The sequence below is a fragment of the Poecilia formosa genome, unplaced genomic scaffold (genome assembly GCF_000485575.1).
Source record: "Poecilia formosa unplaced genomic scaffold, Poecilia_formosa-5.1.2 Scaffold88, whole genome shotgun sequence".
NCBI lineage: Eukaryota > Metazoa > Chordata > Actinopteri > Cyprinodontiformes > Poeciliidae > Poecilia > Poecilia formosa.
In genome coordinates this window covers 1,504,156-1,525,294 of record NW_006800027.1, presented here as the reverse complement: position 1 = coordinate 1,525,294, position 21,139 = coordinate 1,504,156, and the positions used below count along the sequence as shown (strand labels likewise).

The window sequence follows — 21,139 nt, the reverse complement described above, 5'->3', positions numbered from 1 at the left end:
CTTGTGAACAGCTTTACTTCACCTGTAGTAGGCCTCCACCTCTCCTTCTCCTAAAGGCACCATATTAGTCATCACTAACTTCTGTTAAACCAGCAGCCTGCTCCTCAGTTAAACTTGAACACCTGTTTAAGGAAATCGTTTTATTTTGACCACAGTATACATTTGCTTAATCTTGCACATTTGAGAAATGTAACTTAATGTTGAGATGTTCCAATGTGTATATATGGATTCTGATTTTTTTTTTTTTTGTTTGTTTTTTTTCCTCTGTTTGTAAATGTGGGGGGAGGGAAAAGATGTAATAACTGAATTATCAACAGGAGGTTTCATTTTTGTAACTTCAAGCTGAGTTGAATCAGAGGAACATATCAGTCGTCTACTAAAAGCGGTTAAATTAAGACGCGGAAGCAGATGTGAATTCATTCTGTCCTTTAAAACCTGTAGATTTTAAATATTTTTACTTCATATTGATCATGCTTAGTGTAATTTAATGAAATGTTTATAATTACACTGTTTAATATGAAAATAAATGCAAACAAACTTCTAAAAGTTTTCGTCCTGCATATTTTTTTTTCCGCCCGTCTCGCTATTGGAACAGTGCAGAATAATTACTTGCAGAGAGATTATTTTTCCACACGTTGGGTTAAATTAATTAATTGATTTTCATATCAGTCAATTTTAGCTTTGCTGGTATTAAAACTTAAAACTGCACACATCCAAATGGTTTAAAAAAATTACCTGTTAATACTGCAAGTAGGTGAAATTCATGTAAAGTATTTCTTTGCTTTTTTTTGTTGACTTTTTGAGGATTACATTTGGGAACAGGGTACATAAGACAATCCCATTTAATCAGATTTTTTTTTTTTTTTATTCACTATACATGAAAAAAATCTTTAACTTTTTCAAATGCTGTCAGACTACATTTTGTTGACATTCGATAAAATTTCCTTTTAAACTGTAGGAGTTGGGTTCAGTGAGTTATATCTACCATCTAGACTAAAACGTATTGTATTTTAATATTACATTTTAAATAAGCACAGAACAGAAGGGCAAAATATGAAAATATCTTCCAATCGAGTTGCTTTTCCATTGAGAAGAACAGTATGACATCAAATGATAGAACAGGACTTTAAGTCTTTATTTCACATTTCAATACTCTTTATAACACCGCCGGTCGTGATGACGCCAACAGCCGCTTAACAGTCACGGTCGTTGCTGTTTTATGAATTGGTGTGTGTATCAACAGGAACGTGTACTTATTGCAAAAAGGGTGGAGAGGTATTATCTGATGCAGTGGTCCCCAACCTTTTTATTACCGCGGACCGGTGGTTGGGGACCACTGATCTGATGGTAAAGACTGAGATGTTTCAATCTGTATAGTAAAAAAAACTAAACATCTGTAAGCACTGCAACCACAAACAGCCGAACAAGATAAAGGAAACAAATTACCAACGATGCATAGTGAATAATTTCAAATGAAATGCAAACAAGAGTTTTGATGAGTAAGTCAATCAAAAGGAGAGTAAAACTTAAAAACCCGGTTACACTGACGTTCGTTAAAAACCAAAGCGTAGCCCTTAAATAAAATCTCACCCTCTTAGGTTTTCACAGGAAGCTGTAAATATGCATTCAAGGTATTGCTTCAGTCCAGTGGTAGGATCAACATGCATATGCCTTTTTTTTTTTTTGAAAAAAAGTCTTGAGAGACATCAAGAGAGCTATATTATTTTAGTTTTTATTGTAGCTTACTTTCCTCCATCTTCACTGAATACTGAAATATTTCTTCTTGTGCAAATCAACCCTGCTGTGTAACATTCATCCATCGGACAAATCCGACCGAAATGCTTCGTCAAAACGTCTGTTTTGTGATTGTGCAGCCCCTTTACGTGAAAGGAATGAAGAATAGGTCCAAGGAAACAAACGGATTTTCCAGGCACAAAGAGGGCGGGGTGGCTGAGGAGGGGCTGTAGAGGCGCTACACGCACACGGCGCTCCCGTTAACTTGAGCCGCGGGCCGCTGGAGGGCGGGGCTACGAGAGGGGCCGCCGGGAGGAGGGACGGGCCCCCGAAGAGGCTCCGCGGAGTTTCCCCTCACACTGATGTGCTCCCATCCTCCCTGCAATACAAACACTTGGAGAATTATTGACAAACCCTTTCAGAACCCAGAACATCTTCTTCCACATGTTTGCTGTATCCCTCTATATCATTGGTTACAAGTTTATGATTGCAATATGAATCATTTTTGCAATTGTTTAAATAAGGTGATTTGACAAGGAACTATGAAGTAAAAAATAAAAAAGCCCCAACTCACCCCTATGCCGTAGTCCCAGGACAGGCCCTTGGGTGCCATGGGCCCCACACCCAGCCTGTGGCAGACGGACCCAGGAGTCTCAGTAGGAAAGCCTGGAACTCCTTCTGCGATGATCCAAACCTCAAAGCAAAAAGAAAAAATTTAATGTTTTGTCTTTAGATGAAGGTATTCTTGACATCTTCTAGGTCAAATACAAATTTTAAATGCGAGTGTGTACCTGGTCCAGCGGTCCCACAGACACCTTGGTGACGTTGTTAGAGATGAGCTCCCATGCAGAGCCCTGAGGGTAGCTGGGCGTGAGGCCCTGTCTGTACCACAGGTTACCTGAAAGACATCAGTCAACATGTTTGATTTATTTATTTTTTATTCAGTAGTTTGAAGACGCAAAGCAAACCAGATCGAATGAAAACTCACCGTTGTCATCGACGGCAAACACGGAAGTCCGGCCGACGGACAGCTGTCTGAGGTTCTGCCTCGGAGGAGAGGGGATGTGGTACCAGCATTCTCCTACAGAGCGAGAAAAAGCTCCTGAGATAGTCTGAACTCAACCCTGAGTTTATGTTTCAGTGATTTATTAGGTCTGACCCACAGATTAGCTTTCATGTCCAACTGACCTGCAGGGTTTTGTGGAGACACGGATCCTCTGTAGAACACGGCTCCATCCCTCGCGATGGCCCACACCTGATTGGCTCCTCCGATGGAGATAGACTTAAACGGCTGATCTGTGCCTACATGGAGCCAGGAGCTTCCCTATGGGAGCAGAAACACTTCCAGAAATTCTGACCCACAAATCCATAAGTCATAGACGATATATTCTCAGGACGTGATAAAAAAAAAACACAGATTTCTCACCGCGGGGTTCTGGGGACTCACGCCCAGCCGACACAGGACATCTCCTTTGTCACTGAGGGCCCACACGGGGACCTGCTCCATTTTGCTCTGGGTCAGACACGGCATCAGAGAGATGTCGCTGAGATGGATCGGCGGCACCATCTTCCACGGACCTCTCACCGTTATCTTGCACCTCCTGGACGACGAACAGGTCACCGTTAGCGTGGAAGCGGAGTCACGGACTGGAGGAAGGCGAGTACTTACCTCGTCCATCTTCGGCGCCTCACAAAGTCCTTCATGGTTTTGTGGCCATGAAATGTCCTGTAGGAAAGGGACAAGTCAGACAAATGGCTAAAATCTCCTCTGTAGTCAAACGTCGAGAAGTAAATGTTTCATACGTGGGAAAGTCCGCAGCATACTGCCAGCCTTCTTTGTCTGTTCCTCCAGGAACACTGAAATCCACAGCCCACTCCGATACCTAAAGCAGCAGGAAATGAGAGCAAACAGAAAGAAATCACTGTATAATATCCTTATACATTATTAGTTTCTAGTCCTAAATTGCCACATTTGCAAAGAATTAACACTAATGTTCACTAAGAATTTATGACAGATATTTGTGAACAGGTCAGGATTTAAACACGAAACCTACAAAAATTAGTAAGGATGGATAGATGGATGGATGAGTAAAAGGGCGAAGGGGTGGACAGAGAGACAAACAGATGAACGGTTATATGGACAAGGTGGATGAATTTGGGTATTGAAATGCAAACATTTCTCCTCCATTTCTCTATTCCCCCCCCCACATTTGCTCAATAAAATTGCAAACTTGCTAAAACTTTCCCAAACTGCTGAAGATACCCGTTAAAATCTAAACGCTGGATAACATTTCAGTCAGGAGGTAAAGTTGGGAGTCCTCTTACCCAGGACCACTGAGGGGACGGAGGGTGTGTGCTGCATTTGGTGCATTCCTTCAGGCCGCTCTCATCACTCCACATGGGGCGATCGGTAGGAAGTCCTCTGTAGGATTTATTGTTATGAAAAATGTACTGGGATGTAATATTAACGCATGCCAGCAATTAGAAACATCTGTAAAATGAAGGAGACCTACTTGTCAGTGTAACCAGTCATTGGGTTCCATCGCTGATTCTCATACACATGTACACTCCTGACATCAGTCTGTAAGTGAATCTCAGGGTTGACTGCAGCAGAAAACACACACAAGGTCATTTTCACGGACTAAAGAGTCAGCAGCTGGATGCTGGCGCATTTCCCATTAGGATCACAATAAAAACACCAAAAGGAAGTGAAGATTTTGCTTAGCAAATGATCTAAATGTTAGTGCAGCATTTCTGTAAATCAACAGGAAATGTTCCTGTCTGAAGGACGTGCGTTACCCGAGCTGGGCTGTCGCCCAAAGCTCCCGCTGTAGACCCAGGCAGTGCCGTCCCACCCGATGCCCCACACCAGCCCCAGACTGTTAGACTCTATGCAGCGCAGGTGGCCTGGGATCTGGCGCCAAAACCTGCAGCAGCGCACAGGCGCACGCACCCAGTGTTAGTCCCAGCAGTTAGTACATAGAGTGGCAAAGAGACAGGCGAAAAGTTATCTGGCGACATATCAGTAAGACAACAAAAAGCAAAAGACTGGAAATCGAGGCGACGAGGATTTTACTGAATCTCAGGGCAAAGCAGAGGAACAGAATTCAGTCTTTGGTATCTGGCTCACATAAGGTCGCAGGCCAGAGGGTGAGCCGCTGCCTCCAAAGAGAGGGGCGGCTCGTGTACCATGATGTCTCCCTTGGAGGTGGTGGACCACAGCGCCTGTTTGGTTGGAGCCCCAGCAATCCCTCGCCACTCACAGCAACAGTCCGACAACAGGTCCAGCTGTTGGACAAGAAACGTGAGAGACACGTTGCGCGACACTTGACATGCAACGCTCTACCCAACTGTTTCACCAGTTTTTACATGATGACGAAAGTTTTACCCAGTCGTTCATTTCCTTCCCCGACGGCGCTGCCAGTATCAGTGGCCATCTTTGTTTAGTTCTTTCGGCTGTGTACACGGCAAAGGTGTAGTGGCAGTCTTGCAGAACCGGTACCAGCGCCGTCACTTCGTTTATGAACACCTGAAGGTACTGAACATGCATCAACAATGAGTCGGTAGTTATACATTTAGTACTTCTGGTCTTGTTCTTGTTGCTGCCCTTCCTTCTAAACCAGGTCAGCACATGAGAACCAACCTTTTTCTCATCATATTGAGTGTAATAGACAAAGAAGATGCTGTCCTTCCTCCCATCCGACTTGGTGGATTGCTCAAGAGCAACACCTACATCCACCCAGCGTTGTGGCTTCCAGTCTCTCCACCAGCGCAATGCCCCTTTACGCACCCACACCGACTGGTAAGGAACCAGGAGAAAATAATTAGAATCTGTTCACCCCTACAGCAAGAAGGAAGACAACTTTTTTATTTTACTTACGTTGCTTCTCTCCAAAGGTTTCCTAGTGATCTCTTGATGTTGCGGCTTTTGAGGCTGCTCGCTCCAGGCTGCAGATTGCACCGGAGTCAGAGACAGGGAACTACTGAGAGGACCTGATGCACAAACGTAGAGGTGTAAGAACTCGGAAAAAAAACAAACAAAAAAAACGTCCCTAACCAACCAGGAAGGACGAAGCACCTACAGATGTGATCACTTGCAGAATTCCTGAGTCATCGCCTATTTCTTTTTGTTTTACTTCAAAGCAGGTAGACTTTCTCGTAGTCTTTTAAACTGGTCTTGCTTAGTGGCTTCACAAACCTTTAGAAGCTCTTTCAAATGTTTTTAGGACATATTTAACTGCTTCTTTTATTATTATTAATTTCTAAAAACAAAGTAAATGCATCCAAATCTTAAACTAAACCTGTGAGTAGGACTGACTCAACCACTTCAAATGATTTCCAGAAAGTCTGGGAATCAGCAGAATGCAAGGCAGCTGCTCAATCTGTCAATTAAAGATACCCTAAAATACCGAAAAATGTAAGTGGTATGAAATTTTTTCCCTCCTTTTTCCCTGTTTTGCTTCTTCGTAAATTGTTTCTCAGACCAGATTATCATTATAATAATTCCCATTCAGGAATCACAATCCCATCATCATACAGCCTCAGAGACTGACTGCCCACGTACCTGTGGAACTGAGCCAGCTGATCCGTGAGCTCGCATCCACATCGCATCCTCCGCCGGACACCCACGCCCACACGGGTCCATCCTCTTCCCCGATGCCCTGCGAGTTCTCCAGGGTTCCCAGGACGTCGCTCAGTGAACGCCCTGCTGCCTGTGCGCTCCGAGCCGCCCCCGCCCCCTCTAGGTCCACGTTCATAAAGGGGACGTCGTGCCCAGTGGCCGGAAGGGTGGGGAGCACCGGAGCTGGAGGCAGCTCCACGCCGTCTTCCTGCGGCATCTCGGTGATGGACGGCTGCGTTGTGGAGGTTCTGTCGCGGTCCGACACCAGGCTGTTGATGAAGCTGTCGCTGGCTGGGATGAACGCTTTTGGAGCGTCTTGCTGGGAGGCTGAGGACGGTTGTTTTACCTCCTGAGGAGGTGCAGATGGGTCGCCGCCCCCCAAGGGGACGATAGAGGGAGCTGCTGCTTCCAGTACGGGAGTAGCGCTGTGCTCCGAGTTAGTCGGACCCAACTCTGAGTCTGAATCAGTGCCACTTGGTGCAGAGCCTTGTGAGGTCTCAGTCAGGTGGCCACTAAACTCACACTCATCCCTTATGAAAACACAAAGGGAGTAATAACGGGTTGATTAAGGTCAGGTTATGAGTTAGTGGAGACTTGGTTGATGTTACTCTGCAGACCTGGGTGGAATAAGCTCTTTATTGATGCCCCACTGGGCAGAAACGGGGATCCAGCCATTTCCACTCGGCTCAGCCTGGGTCACACCCATCCTAAAATACAACCCACGATCCTCACCAACGGCCCAAACCTAACAGACAGAGACAAAGAGAGATCTGTGTGGAAGAACAGCAGTAAAATAAAACAAAACAAAACAAAAAAAAACAAAGGTCGTCTGGTACCTGTTAAACACAGACAGTGAAGTGTTCTTTATTTACTGAGCTGTTTCATCAATTCACCTCCAGTAATCCAACAAACTACAATTTAATCAAACCGTTTTTCCAACAGACCAATCAGAGCAGCTGTTACTTTATAAGGCCATATACTGTAACTCCTGCTCTGGCTCCGTTAAGCCTTCCCCATAACTGAAACCCTGAAACATGAAATATGGGATTTGATGACGACGCCTTGGCCAGCTTCTAATTAGGGAGTCTCCCATATGTAAGGCCAGTGGGAATACAGTCTGGGGATATTTAAGGCCGGACCCTGAGGTGCGACTGCTGAGGGGACATTGGCCAGAGCGACACGCTGTGCTCGTGTTACAGTGCTGCTGACGGGAAGCGAGGCGGAGGGGTTGGAATGGGCCGAGGAGAGGTTTGGGAGCAGTTGGGGCGGGGGGGAGGCGTTGGTGGGAGGTGCGGGGTTTGCAGCGCAAGCAAAGTCTTCAGCAGTGAGACACGGAGTGAAGAGTTTCTGCTGTCCTGAAACCAGATCCAGGCAGACGGTGAGGTGGCTCAGGCAGCGGAGAGGCACAGTTCAGAGTGGAAAGAGAAAAGTTTTAATAAACCTGCAAGGTTAGAAAACTTGTAGAAAATATATTTAAAAGCTTTAATAATGTGTTTTGGCATCTCTGCTTGTTTTTTTTAGCATGCTTCATTCTATTATAGGGGCACAAAGAGCAGAAGTACACGAGGTGCGACAAATTTTGTCACATTTTATGTTGCACCCACAGACCTCAGTGTATTTTATTAGGATTTTATATGATAGAGCAACACAGACAAGCATATAACTGTAAAATGTGCAACAACAAGGATGTAGGAACAACAAGGATGACATGCTTATTTTTCTTTCTATCAAAACAAAATCTGAAAAGTGTGGTGTGAATGTATTTTTAGGCATCGTGAATCCATAACCGCGTTTTGCTACAATTACATGCGTTACAGTTTTCTTGTCTCTAGATACAGAATTGCGTTTCTGTCCTTCCTTCTTTGCTAAACAGCCCAAATTCATGCAGAGGGATGCAAAAAGACGACGAATGTGATTATGGCACAGCACTCAGACTGGCTTTCTTCCAGGTTTGCCTAATATTTAGTGTCATCCATGTCCCCATCAACCCCGCCCCGCTCCACTGGATCTGCTTAAGGACAGCATCTCCATGATGCTGCAAAAACTATGTTTTACTGGTGTTGAAGTGTTAATCTCCGTGAAAGTTGCACAGTAAAGTTGAAAACTGATCAGTGAGCTACTCCTCCTTAAAGCCTGGATTTGTGGAGTCAACAACTCAGACTTATCGTCCGATTCTGGAGTCTTCCCCAGAGGCTCACACAGCCGAACCCCACATTAAATATGACTAATAATAATTAGGGTTTGTCGGAGACCAATTAGAAATTTGAACCATACTTTTCACAGTTTTACTTGGAAAAAAATGTCAAAACAAAATTTTTCTTTCAGATCGTAATCATGCCCTATTTTAAATTAATTCCCCAAGTAAAAATAAAATAAAAAAATTCTCCTCCAACCTGGTCATTGAGTCCCACGTCCACCATCATCATCTCCCCTCCGATGCTAATCCAGCCAGATCCACAGGGGTTGTGGGAGTTTACGCCACGCCTGAACCACACCTGGACACACACGCACACACACAACCGCTCCAGTCCGCACACGTAGCCGACAGGTAAACCAAACCTACTCAGATCATTTCAGACGTCATCACAGGTTTACCTTAAAGTCCTTTGTGACCACCCACACAACGCTGACTCCGACGGCCACGTGAAGAGCCTCCACCTCCTTTGAGGGCGACTCCACTTCCAACCAGGAGATACCTACGGTGGAACATACACAATGCACAATGCTCTGTAAAATGAGTTGCACCGTAAAACCAAAGCGTCACATTTCACTTACAATATCACCCATTAATAGAGAATTACAATGGGGAAATAATTAACAGAGCTTCGAATACATAATTCATAGAATTAAAGTGTTTAAAATGACCATTTCTCAGATGAAAGGACAGGGGGAAAAGAACAACAAAAAAACCCAAAAAAAAACAATTGGAGTGTGTGCCACGGTGACGAGGACCTGTCGGGCTGTCCAGACTGAGGCCTGTACGAACCAGCAGGTTTCCATCCCACAGTAAAGCCCAGAGAAGATCCCCAGGGCCGGCTGACAACTGAGCCACTTCTCTGGGCACCTCCACTTCCTCCCAGCTGGTGCCCTCCGGCACTCGGGGGTGGATTCCCTCCCTGAACCACACCTGTGCAGCACAAGTCATTTTAGCAGATTGTTAAATCCGGTCACATTTGGTAAACAGGATTTTAGGCATGAAATCAAGATCTTAGGTTTCAGTTCCAACAATTACATGTTGCATTTTAATAAAGTATTAAATGTTTTTAATTGAGCAAAATAACTATTTCTTGGCTCTCTTGGGTCGGAAAAGTTAGTAGTTAAGCCTTTTGGTTCATATGAAGTTATGCTGCCCTCTTGTGGCCATGCATGCTCAATAAAGTGATGCCCGACATCGTGTGTTGATAAAAACCTGCAAACCACAGCGGAACCATGGTCAGTGGAGCAAACATTCTCAGAGGTGATAAGAAAAATGATTTGTTTTACTAAAAACAAATATTATAGGTTTTGTGGGAAGCTAATAATTCCCCTAAAACGTAAAGCGAACGTATGGGTTTTTAATCGGAAAGATAAAACCTCAGCTGCTGCCACCTTGTGACTGACCTGCCCTTGCTGTGACACGCCCCAGAGGTATGGGTACCTCCCTGACTGGTCACTCATCTCCCAGCCACCACAGCTGATGTCACAGAGCGGCAGCGGGGGCTTCTTAGGGCTATCCAAAGGGATCTGCAAGGAGACAGTACTGGCCTTACAAAACATCAAATTAGCTTTGACTTACAGTCGCCATGGAGAGTTTTCTTGGTATGCAAAGTGTCAAATAAATATCCACATACCAGCAGGTGAAGTAATAAGGCAGCACTCAAAATATGTACAATAAAAATGCTTCTGTACTGAGAAAAAAAAAAAAAAAAACTGAAGTAGGTATGGAGGAACTGCAGAGATCCACAAATCTGACCTTCATGGAAGATTGGCAAGAACAAAATTATTTAAAAAAATAGAAGTAAGAGGTCCTATTTGAAGTTCTGTGGAAAAACACAGTGAATATTTTGAAGAACATGCTCTATTTGGGTTGGATCACAATAAAAATATCTGACCAACGTGACAAAAGCATCTCAATCAGAAGCCTAACACAACATATCACTTGTCCACAATAAAAGGGAATCGGATTAAATCCCACGAAATCAGAGCAAATGACAGCTTGAGATGGTTGGATTTACACTTGGAGGTTCTTTATCACTAGGATAAAGTTAACTAGGGATTTGGGGGATTATAATGTGAAAAGGATAATTAAGAATTGTGTTTTCTGATGGAAATACATTACCTTCCTTCTCTACTCCCTTTTGTGGAAATTGTCAACAGCTGCACATAGACAGTCACAGAGAGTAATCAGTGCTTGGCTAACCTTTGCCCATGTGCCTTGTGCTGTGTATCTTCTGTAGCGGATCCATCGTCTGCGGCGGACACAGGAGTTCCACTTCTTGTCTGGGGAGAAGTTGGCTGGAAAATCCACAGCGTACTCCCAGCCCTACAGAAGGAGGGAAACAAAAATGCTTGGCGGAGGACGAAAATTTACTCCCCTCAAAGAGAAGTAGAAAACGAAAAAAAGAATAAGTTAAGTATAAGGGGAAAAAAATGCTGATGAAAGTTTCAGGTACTTCTCACCCCAGTCTGGCCGGGTTCTCCACAGCTCTGATCCACATACCAGTCACCTTCCCACTCCCAGCTGCAGGACGGCAGTTGGAAGCTGTGGAGTGGCTGTGGGTTCATCCCGGTGACGTCGCTCCAGGGCCAGCGGTCGGTGGGCAGCAGGACGTCAGTGAAGCCGTCCACTGGGTTCCATCTCTGACAGTAAACACACACATGACAAAAGAATACATTTCAGCATTATTTAGATAAATCCAACAACCTAGAAACAGAGGGTTTTGTTTCGGGATCTTTTGGCCTTACCTGGTTCTCGTAGGTCTCCTCGCGGTAGCGGATGGAAGTCTCACTGGGCATTATGTTCAGATAGATGTGGTGATCGCACCCGATGCCCCAGCAGCGCCCCTTGCCTGCAGTGACGCGCTTCAGCTCCAGCAGCAGGTCGTCAGCGCGGACCCAGCGCTGGCCAGCTGTGGAGAGGCTGTACACTCTGCCGTACACATCCACGGCCCACAGCAGCGTGATAGGCATGGCGGCTCCTAACGGAAACAGAGGACAGCACTCGTGGCTTTTTGCTACATAATGTGTGGTTAAAGTTTGATGATAACGAGGGATGGCGGTGAGTTACAAACTCATTAGATCTCCCTCAATTTAAATTTAGCTTCAGAAACGTTGACCACGTGATGATAACAGCAGCACCTTTAAATTTCATGTAGCAATTTTGAAGTTTCTCTCTTTCTCTCCCTGCTTGGCAGCTCTCATTAGCAGATTACCTTCATTGCACCTTTTGATTTCAGCTTAAAGAGTAAATAGCTTTTTCATAGACTTAGTTTACTAAATTTGCATGACATATTTCAATTAATTTAAATATTATTTACTGAAATGCTCTTCTTTATTTTTCTTTTGATATATACCTCCGGGAGCAAGAGCAGAAATCGGCAAGCTCAACAGCATAGTTTAGCTTCCAGAATTTCACAAACATAATCAAAGTTACAAGATGTTTTATTACCTGTCTTATTATACAGATGACTGCCTTCTTTGAGGCATTGGGATATGTGTAAGTTTCATCAGCTTTTTAATGCTTTCAGCAAAATATTTTAAAATGCTGACTTGAGACTGAGCAATAATAATAATAATAATAATAATAATAATAATAATAGGTAACACTTTATTTGAAGGGGGTGAATAAGACTGTCATGACACCGTCATAAACATGACATAACACCTGTTATGAACATGAATAAGCCTTTATGAATATTTATGACTGTTGTCATAAAGTGTCATTCGGTAAATTATGACACTTTTAATACAAAGTTGACATTATTCAAAATGTCTTTGTTATGACAACTTGACATTAACCAAGAAATCATTACTGTTTAAACTTTACCTTTAATAACATAAAGTTACCTATTTTTTAAAGTGCATTCAGTAATACTTTTATAACAAATTTACATCAGCAATGATTTCTTGGTTAATGTCAAGTTGTCATAACAAAGACATTTTGAATAATGTCAACTTTGTATTAAAAGTGTCATAATTTACCGAATGACGTTTTATGACAACAGTCATAAATATTCATGAAGGCTTATTCATGTTCATGACAGGTGTTATGTCATGTTTATGAAAGTGTGATGTCAGTCTTATTCACCCCCTTCAAATAAAGTGTTACCCAATAATAATATAATCTCATTAATTTTGTTGATAGCCCAAAGTAAATAGGACGAAACAATTTGGTATTATTTTGAAAGTCCAGACCGGAAATCAAGCTTTTATTTTGACTGGTGCACTTGACAGTTGCTTTATCGACTGATACTAATCCGCTAGGACACTAACAATCACTATAGCAAAGCTAGCCTTATCCGTTCAATTGGGCCTTTATTTGAAAAAACATGTTTAAATTAAACCATCCGCTGAACTTCATAATAAACTTAGCTGCAGATCCATGTGGTCATTTTTTTCCTTCTATACAGACATGGGATGTATACACAGTAGAGTCTGGGGTGTCAATCAGCAGCCTACCTGAATATTTACTGGACCCGATACGCGGTTGTCATGGGAAATACCAATAGCGTCATGACATCAGGTGCGACAGCACATGCTGCCATCTGCGGGACCCATCCTGCGACACATTCAGAAGCAATGTTTATAAGCATTAAGTGCCCAAAAGCCATGCTAAGATGCAGGAAAGCATAGGTAGGATGGAAATGCCGCAAAGTGGGCTATAAGCAGTTTACATCTTCAGTCAGTCGGCTGCAGTCAGATGGCCTAAACCTGCAGGGGACGGTCAAAAACACAAAACATACTTACGCATGCTCATGAACGACACCTCTGGGAAACAACAAATAAAAACCCGGCGTCATTCATCCACAGAGCGGAATTTATTTCATATTGTGGACTAGAGGATTGCCCTGTCCAACTCTGGACGCACAACAGGAAATGGAGGAAGTGCTGTTGTGATTGGATACAACGCTGCAGGAGTGCGGGATCCCTCTCTCTGATTGGTCCAAACCGAAGGCCTTGGTATTTTTTTACTCTCGCTGCTACTGACAAGCGGGTTTGCTTTAATAATTTATTCAGCGGCGGGTTATTAATTATTGAAGGTCAAAGCTTGGTGACAGATGACACCAGGGTGTCACAAAACACCATAAAACAAACAAACACTTTGTCTTCTGATCAATATATAGACTGGAGAATTTTGTTTGCTATAATAATGCTATAATATTACTTAATGCAAAAATATTTTCAACATAGCATTGATGTTTAGTGTTTTGTGCCTGACATGTGAGCGGTGAAAGAGTTCCTCACAACTGATGGATGTTTAACTATTTAAAAGGGCAGCAAAAAAATAATCTATTCACTGTGAACCTTTAATCTGTATGTGAAATAAGTTGGAAACCATGAATTCAAAAGATTTAAAGTATTTGAAATATTTGCATGCTAAGTATCAAAATAGTTCATCTCAAACTTTCAGAATCTGCAATAAACCGTGTAAGGGGGAACTATAATACTACTACTAATAAAAAAAAAACCCCACAAGTTTTGTGTTTTGTTCCTTTGATTTCCTCTCATAGATGAAGCCCATTGAACCTACAGGTGTAACTTATTTGAGTTGAAAACAGAAATTTAAAAGTGTCCAAACATTTTCTAGCCATAAAATAGGTCAGTGGTTCCCAAACTTTTTCTTCTGCGCCCCCCCAGTGGTTTCCAAACATATTCTGCGCCCCTCCCACCCCCCTATGGATTACAAATGGCTGTCTGGCTGAAACGACGCGTGTGACGGGAGGAGGGGGGGGCATCGACTTTTTGGGGGGCAAAATGAATGTACATAGCTGAAAATAGACACCAACATCGGTAGCCTACAAGGTACTTGTTAAGCTTAAGGTTCTGTATTGATATTAGCTAGTCATCTTTTAGCTAACATTACCTGCATCCAACAGCTTTACTCAACTCACTCGGTTAGTTTGGAGGGAAAAACTGTGAAAAGTTCTTTGCGTTTTGCTGGTTTGCTGCCGTGATTCTAACAAACCTACGTAGCTCCGCTCAGCAGCAGCAGGTCTCCTTCACAGGTGTAAACCCAGCGCGAGCGCTCATGTTGCGTTTAAAGGCGGCTCGGAAAAACAGGTTACAACATGTTAACAACGGATTAAACAGTTTTAACTGCTGATAAAAGTGACAGAGGACACAAATATGGGAAGTGTGGAAGCCTCTACTGTATCAAATTGACATAGGAATAACAGAGAGTTGGCCATTCTAAGGTAAAAACCCAGCGCATACAGAGTTCATGTTTTGTTTTGTTTTTCATCCAGACGGCTTCCCGCGCCCCCCCTGCAATGACACGGCGCCCCCCCTAGGGGGCGCGCCCCACAGTTTGGGAACCTCTGAAATAGGTCAATAAGCAGGCAAACATTGTTTTAGTTTATAACTTCAAAGAGACAAAATGACTTGTAAGTTTTGTGAATTTTGAGGAATAAGTGTTTGTCCACGTATTAACAACATAACATATTAAAACAAAAATTATAAAAAGTAACTATTATCAGATATTATAGCCAATAGAGGTTAAACGTACTATATTTGTGTATCCTCTCCTGTAGTTATTTAATGGTTCTTTCCCTTATAGTTTCATCCTCTGGATCAATAAACCATATGAAAATTAGTAAACAGAGTTGGTGATGTTTTAAGAGATAAACCAACTGCTTATTATTCCAATGATAATAATAAATGATGTAATTAAAATCAGCTGGCGACAGGAGGCAATGTCCTCCGTGATAAAGAGGTTGGCACTGCGGTGCGCTGCGTGCAGCAGTATATGGCAAGCTAATTTTATTTTTATTCTATGTCCTTAACAACACGTGTCATTTGGGCCTGCCATAGAAATGCATAGAGATCAGTGTATTGCCTTGCGAAGGGATAGAGTATATATACATATGACCACCATCAAGTATTTCGGTTTTGCAACATTTGCAAGTATACATTAAGTAAATTAAATATATACATATATGGCTTGCCATACTTACTTTGTTTTTGTGTCCTATCCCTTTAAGAAGCCTTTCAATGCGCAGAGGCGCAACAGCAGCCCATCACATGATTCTTCTCTTGTGACAATCCAGACAGAAAGCAAAAGCCTTTCTGACTTCTACCTGAGTTTTTAGGTGCTACGATGGTGCGTAGCTTCTGTTTGGGCACCGAAGCAACAACTTCGAACACTAAAATGGAATTAAGTTAGCCGTTTCCATAACAACTCGGATCATTCCCGTCGTAACGGAGGACATTTGGTGAAGATTTGGGGTTGTTGCGTCGCTTCAGACAAAGTTGGCGCATGGAGAGAGACGAAGTTTCATTTTTGCGCAGCGTATTTTCTTTGTTTTTTCCGCGACGAAGCCTCAGCCAGCATCGCACAGCGTTTTGGTTGACAAAAGCCAAGTAGTCAAAATTATTTTTGTTACTCCAATTTTGTTCACTTAAGGAGCAAGATAAAAATAATAATTAAAAAAAAGACGAGATAAGGACACGCTACTTCGGGTGAGATGGTGGACAACAAACCTCTCCTTCAGGACAGACCTCCCGCCTACAACGCCGTTCCGGGGGGGCATGAGTACGGCCCGCCGCAGCAGCCACACGGCTACGGAGCCATTCCCGCTGCGGCCCCGCCGCCCTACCACTACCCGGATGGCCCAGGCAAGTAGCACCGTTTATTTCCCCTCACTGACCAGAAAGTTGACTCTCCAGGCGGGACGCCCGCTTTCGCAGGGAAACGGGGCTTGATTTCTACTCGAACGCGTTTTATGTAACCTTTTGCAGAGGTTTTAATTTGCCTTTGAAGATTTTGTTACCAGGCGATTCAAAGTTTCGCATGCGCAGTATGTGAAGAGAAATGATTGTGATGCTAATTATTAGAATAAATTAAAGATAAGCACACTATGCTTTTAAATGACCTTTACTCGTCTTTTAAAAAAAAATAAAAATAAAACGCTTTATGTTTGGCGCAATTGTTTTTATCTAAATATGTTGGTTGTGAGGTAGGAAGCCATTCCCTGACTGTGATTGTGTGAGTACGGCTTCTATGCAGGAAGTGCACAAAAAAAAAACAACTCCTGGTTCTTGTAATTGCATGAAGTTTCCTGTTTTTTTATATTTTTAATTTTTATTTTATCACTGAGCTGCCTCCTTTCTAGTGGATTAAACCAGTCTGTCAACTTGTCATCAAATAGCAGGTGTGCGCGCAGCTGTAAGTCTGTAAGTCAGTGTCAAAGTTCTCAATTGCACAACCTGACCTGCATAGACGTGGTCAGAAACAATAGACGTGACTTTTTACATTGAAATGAGCCTGACTGTTTCCAGATGTCCAGTTAACACACACTGCCATTTTGTTTTTAAATTTGTAATACCTGATTATTATACTTGGTCAGCGGATCGATTTTTAGACATCAAAGAGGAAATGTGGTGCAGGTTCATCGATATACAGATGGTAAATTTATAGCCAACATAAAACGAATGGAAAAGAAGATTATCTTAGTTTCTGAATCAGGAGAAACGCATTAGTCAAATTAAAATATTATTTTAACCTTAAATTTGAGAAGGGTATGAATAGGACCCAGCGCTACATCTCAAAGACATGGAATTTATAAAGAAGTGGCATGGATTTAATATTTGTTGCTTTTTAAATTTATAATGATGTGTTTTGAAAAGTAAAAGAACTGACAAACATGTCATGGCATGTGTCAAAAATATAGAAGCATAATCAAACGCTCCTGTTTGATCACCTAGGTAATTTGCAGGTCAAGTAACAAAAATCAGAATTTATTTTTCTTATTCATGAAATGCCTCAGAATTAAGAACTCGCCAACCGAGAGTGTTTATTTTGTTGCACTTATTTTTGATTGATTAAAAATGAGATTGTTGTTTAAAAGATACGCTGCGATGTAAAATGGGGATGATCATGGTGATCCTAAAATGAATTAAAATCCACCCCAACAAAGAATCTGTAGGTGATTAAACCTGAATAACTTTTTTTTTTTTTTTAGTTGATTTATAGCAACACATATAATTAAATAAGAGATCCGAGTCCAGATTCTCTTATTTATTTTCATTTAATTCATGCCGACACAAAAATGAAACGCAAAATGATAACATGACAATTTTGTTTTTTTGGGGGGTGGCCTTCCAGGATACCCACCGGCTCAGATGGGCCCCGCTGTTTCCCAGCAACCCTACACATCGACCTATGCCATCATCCAGCCCTCCGTAGTGGTGGTGGGAGGCTGCCCAGCTTGCAGGTGAGGACCCACAAACAGCAAAGTATCTGAAACTCACAACTAGCCATTCGTCTTGCAGAACAACGCAGAGGGTCACGCGCTCACCGAGTTTGGTGTGGTTGTTCTCTGCGTTTATTTTTTTACTGCCGTTTCACCTATCGGGAAGCTATCGGCGTAGATAAGATGAGCGAGTATGACTTTCAGTTTTGGGAGTCTCACTGTGGTGAGTCAATGTCCTGTCAGTCAGCTGACTTCGCCCCACGGACATGTGACGGGGCCAAAGGTAGCTGCAGGGTTCAAGTCACACGGACGGCAAAGTAAAATGGAACGATGACTATGTGGAGTTTATTTTTCTGGAACAAACCAAACGGGTTGTGGTTGACATTCTTTACTGTCACATGAAGGACACTTCCTTTTGATTTGGTTCACAACAACGTAATTAGTTTGTTCCAGGAAACATGCAGCATTTGCTCTCTGTCCTTCCACTCTGGCTGCGTCTGAAACTCATCATGCTAATGTAACTAAAACTAGAGTAGAGCTTCGTTTTCCGATTAAATTATCACAGAAGTAATGAGTAGCATCAGTCATACTTCTTCTTTTTGGCATTACAAATACCTTGTGCAAACTCTTGAAGAAACTGCACTGCAGGAAACGGAGTGACGCAATGACAGACCCAACATGCGCTACTTTCTTGGAAATCTTAACATGGCAATAATAACATTTTAAACAATTCTAAGCAGAGTCTTTAGTTGGTAGGATTATAAATACTTTAAATCTGGCTTTTCACTTCTGCTTCCTGAAAAGCTTCCTCCAATGCTAGTAGGTGTTTTTTTTTTTTGCCATCTTTGAGAGACGGTGGCCACATAGAGACGATGGGGAAGCAGTTTAGAGGAAAATGCAGCTGAAGAAAGACCCTTGTCAGTCACCCAGAGCTGCAGTAGGACAGTTTAGATCAAAACATAGTTAGAATAGGCCAGTCAAAGCTAACCCAGTGAGAGAGCTGTGGTAAGACCTCTTTAAATGAATGTCCGCAGAAGCTCTCTATCCAACCTGAGTGAGCTTGAGTTGTTTAGCTTGAGTTGTATGCCAAAGTAGAATTAGTAGAATGTCAAAACAAATTCTTAAATTCACAGTGAACTTGAGGCAAAGTGTTATTCTTGTTCAAACACCCTCATGTCTAAAAGTTGGACCCTTTTTTAAACTCAGCCTTTCACTTCCTGTCTTCTAATTCCTCCCAAAGGCCTGAGGCCACTGTGGTTGTTGTGTTGCAGTCATAAGACGCAGTTGGCTGTTTTTTTTTTTTTTTTTTTTTTTTTTTTGGTTCTGGGTGATTGGTGATCGGTGTGTGATATGTAATATGTTTTTTTTTTTTTTTTTATTTTTACAAGTTTTTAACGTGTGCAACTTGGATACTCAGCTCTGTCGCTAAATTAATGCTAGCATTTATTGTCAAATTCTAATACTTTTTGGACAAACCTAATAAAAGTAACAAAGACTAAATTTAAATCCTGCTGGGTTTTTAGCACTGCATATGAATTGAACTTACAAAGGAGAATTGCATGAAATAATTTCCCCCCCCGCTTTATATTTCAATAAATTAGGAATAGAAAATGAAATCATTTTTAAAAGGAACAAAACGGATCTCTCTTGTAAATTAAGATGTTGGGTCTCTAACATCTTTATAGCCTGTGCAAATAAAGGTCAAAAATTACTTTTCAGTTTGTTGTTGTTCAATATTGTATAATCTAAATAAAAACCTGATACAATCTATTACTTCGTAGGACACTACTGGATCTTCAACAGATTTTGATTTAGATGATTAAAAAAAAAATCAAATGTGTGTTAGATTAGATTTTAGATTTTAAGTTATCTAAATTTCTACAGTAGTTATTCCAAAAGTTGAAAATTCTTTTAGAAGTTTAATTTTTGCAGCTTGTAGCAAATCTTTTCTGGAGCAAAACCAAAGAGGACAACTTTGACTCGCTGGGTTGTAAAGTTTGCTGCCTCCTGTTCCTCGTGATTACATGGAACGATAAAACCGTTTCCTTTCGAAACACCAGAATCCACCAATCCATCTCCTCCACAGGGTCGGAGTCCTTGAGGACGACTTCACCTGCCTGGGGATCCTGTGTGCCATCTTCTTCTTCCCTCTGGGCATCCTCTTCTGCTTTGCTCTGCGTCAGAGGAGGTGTCCCAACTGTGGAGCCACATTTGGCTAGAGGGACCAAACCGCAGCGCTCTCACGCACTTCTCACACGCATACATAGTTTATATATATATATAAAAATGATAATTTCAAAACGAATTAGTCAATGAAATCTGTTTTTCATCTGCAGGTTTAGGATGTATTTTATCACGAGTTTCCAGCTGTTGTCAGTGCCTTTGCTACATACAGAGTAATCAGATGCCATCAGTGTTTTTGTTTTTTTTCTTGTAGATGTTTAAGGGATCTGAACAGATTATTTTTATAGTCAGAACCAATTAAACTTTTTTTTTTTTTTGTCTTAACATTTTTCTTTATTTGCTTGCTGCCGCCATCTTTTAGTTGACTTTGTACTTTGCTTTTTTTGTCAAATGTATGTATGGCTCTATATGTTCCACGTAGGCATTGGAATAATGCTGTGATTTAAAGAAAAGAAAAGAAAAAAAAGGATTACCTTATGGACATTACTTTCTCCGGCTCAAACAGTGGACTTATGCCTGACGAAGCATTTTGCCTGTTTCTTTTTTTTTTTTTGGTTGAGAATTTCTTGGGGCCATATTTTGCACTGACAGTTTGTCCAATGATGATTCTGCTGGGTTGAGCTTCTCCAGGGCCAATGCAGACCTCAGGTACACACACAATCTGACATGCCCTCGACTTTTACGACCTCATCGTTTGACTTTGGATTTACTTTGGAGAGGTCTGTTTTTGTCAAAGCGCAAGCCCATCTTTCAACAATCTAGAGGATCGAGTAAAGGCTTGAAGTATCTTATATCCTCAGATTTTCACCTCCATATTTCTGTGACAAATCAACTTTCCTCCCAGCCAGACAATCAGCTGAGAATGTCCCTGTCCATGTCTTCCTGTGCTGCAGGATCCTGAAAAATGTTTTCATGTCGGAATAAGAAATAAAATTAAGATTACTGGTATGGAGAAGAAATAAGAAAAAGAAATGGTGTTAGAAAACACACTAAGCATGTTCTTATGATTGAGGTTCTTACTTTTATATGAGTTACTGTAATTAAAAAGTAATGCTATTTGTGTCTTGGATTTTTTTTTTTTTGCAACTTTTAAAACCACAAACTTCTGTTTTTACTTGCATGCAGATAAATATTATGGTCCTTATAAAACCCAGGCTTTCTGAAGTCACGTAATTAGTAAACTGCACCATTTGTTAAAACACAGATGTAC

The 21,139-nt window shown here is 41.9% G+C and overlaps 2 protein-coding genes across 3 annotated transcripts; one reads left to right on the top strand and one right to left on the bottom strand.

Annotated features, from left to right (window-relative positions):
- Positions 1–1,114: 1,114 nt before the first annotated feature.
- tecpr1b (tectonin beta-propeller repeat containing 1b) lies at positions 1,115–15,589 on the bottom strand. Of its 2 annotated transcripts, none has more exons than XM_016673964.1 (26): positions 15,508–15,589; positions 13,013–13,112; positions 11,300–11,532; positions 11,015–11,194; positions 10,755–10,877; positions 9,956–10,078; positions 9,308–9,482; positions 8,951–9,051; positions 8,749–8,850; positions 6,973–7,100; positions 6,299–6,885; positions 5,615–5,727; positions 5,378–5,533; positions 5,123–5,272; positions 4,865–5,022; positions 4,534–4,661; positions 4,248–4,338; positions 4,060–4,156; positions 3,538–3,617; positions 3,404–3,460; positions 3,161–3,335; positions 2,923–3,058; positions 2,723–2,815; positions 2,526–2,632; positions 2,309–2,428; positions 1,115–2,113 (listed from the first exon to the last, which is right to left on the bottom strand). In XM_016673964.1, the coding sequence occupies exons 3-26, from the start codon at positions 11,522–11,524 to the stop codon at positions 1,973–1,975; spliced, it is 3,546 nt and encodes a 1,181-aa protein (XP_016529450.1). In that variant the 5' UTR covers positions 11,525–11,532; positions 13,013–13,112; positions 15,508–15,589; the 3' UTR covers positions 1,115–1,972. The 2 variants fall into 2 exon arrangements, with proteins under 2 accessions (XP_016529450.1, XP_007557466.1); XM_007557404.2 differs by lacking the exon at positions 15,508–15,589 and adding an exon at positions 13,301–13,788.
- LOC103141673 (brain protein I3-like) lies at positions 15,563–20,983 on the top strand. The gene is made up of 3 exons (XM_007557403.2): positions 15,563–16,168; positions 17,658–17,766; positions 19,832–20,983. The coding sequence occupies exons 1-3, from the start codon at positions 16,018–16,020 to the stop codon at positions 19,962–19,964; spliced, it is 393 nt and encodes a 130-aa protein (XP_007557465.1). The 5' UTR covers positions 15,563–16,017; the 3' UTR covers positions 19,965–20,983.
- The last annotated feature ends 156 nt before the right edge of the window (positions 20,984–21,139 follow it).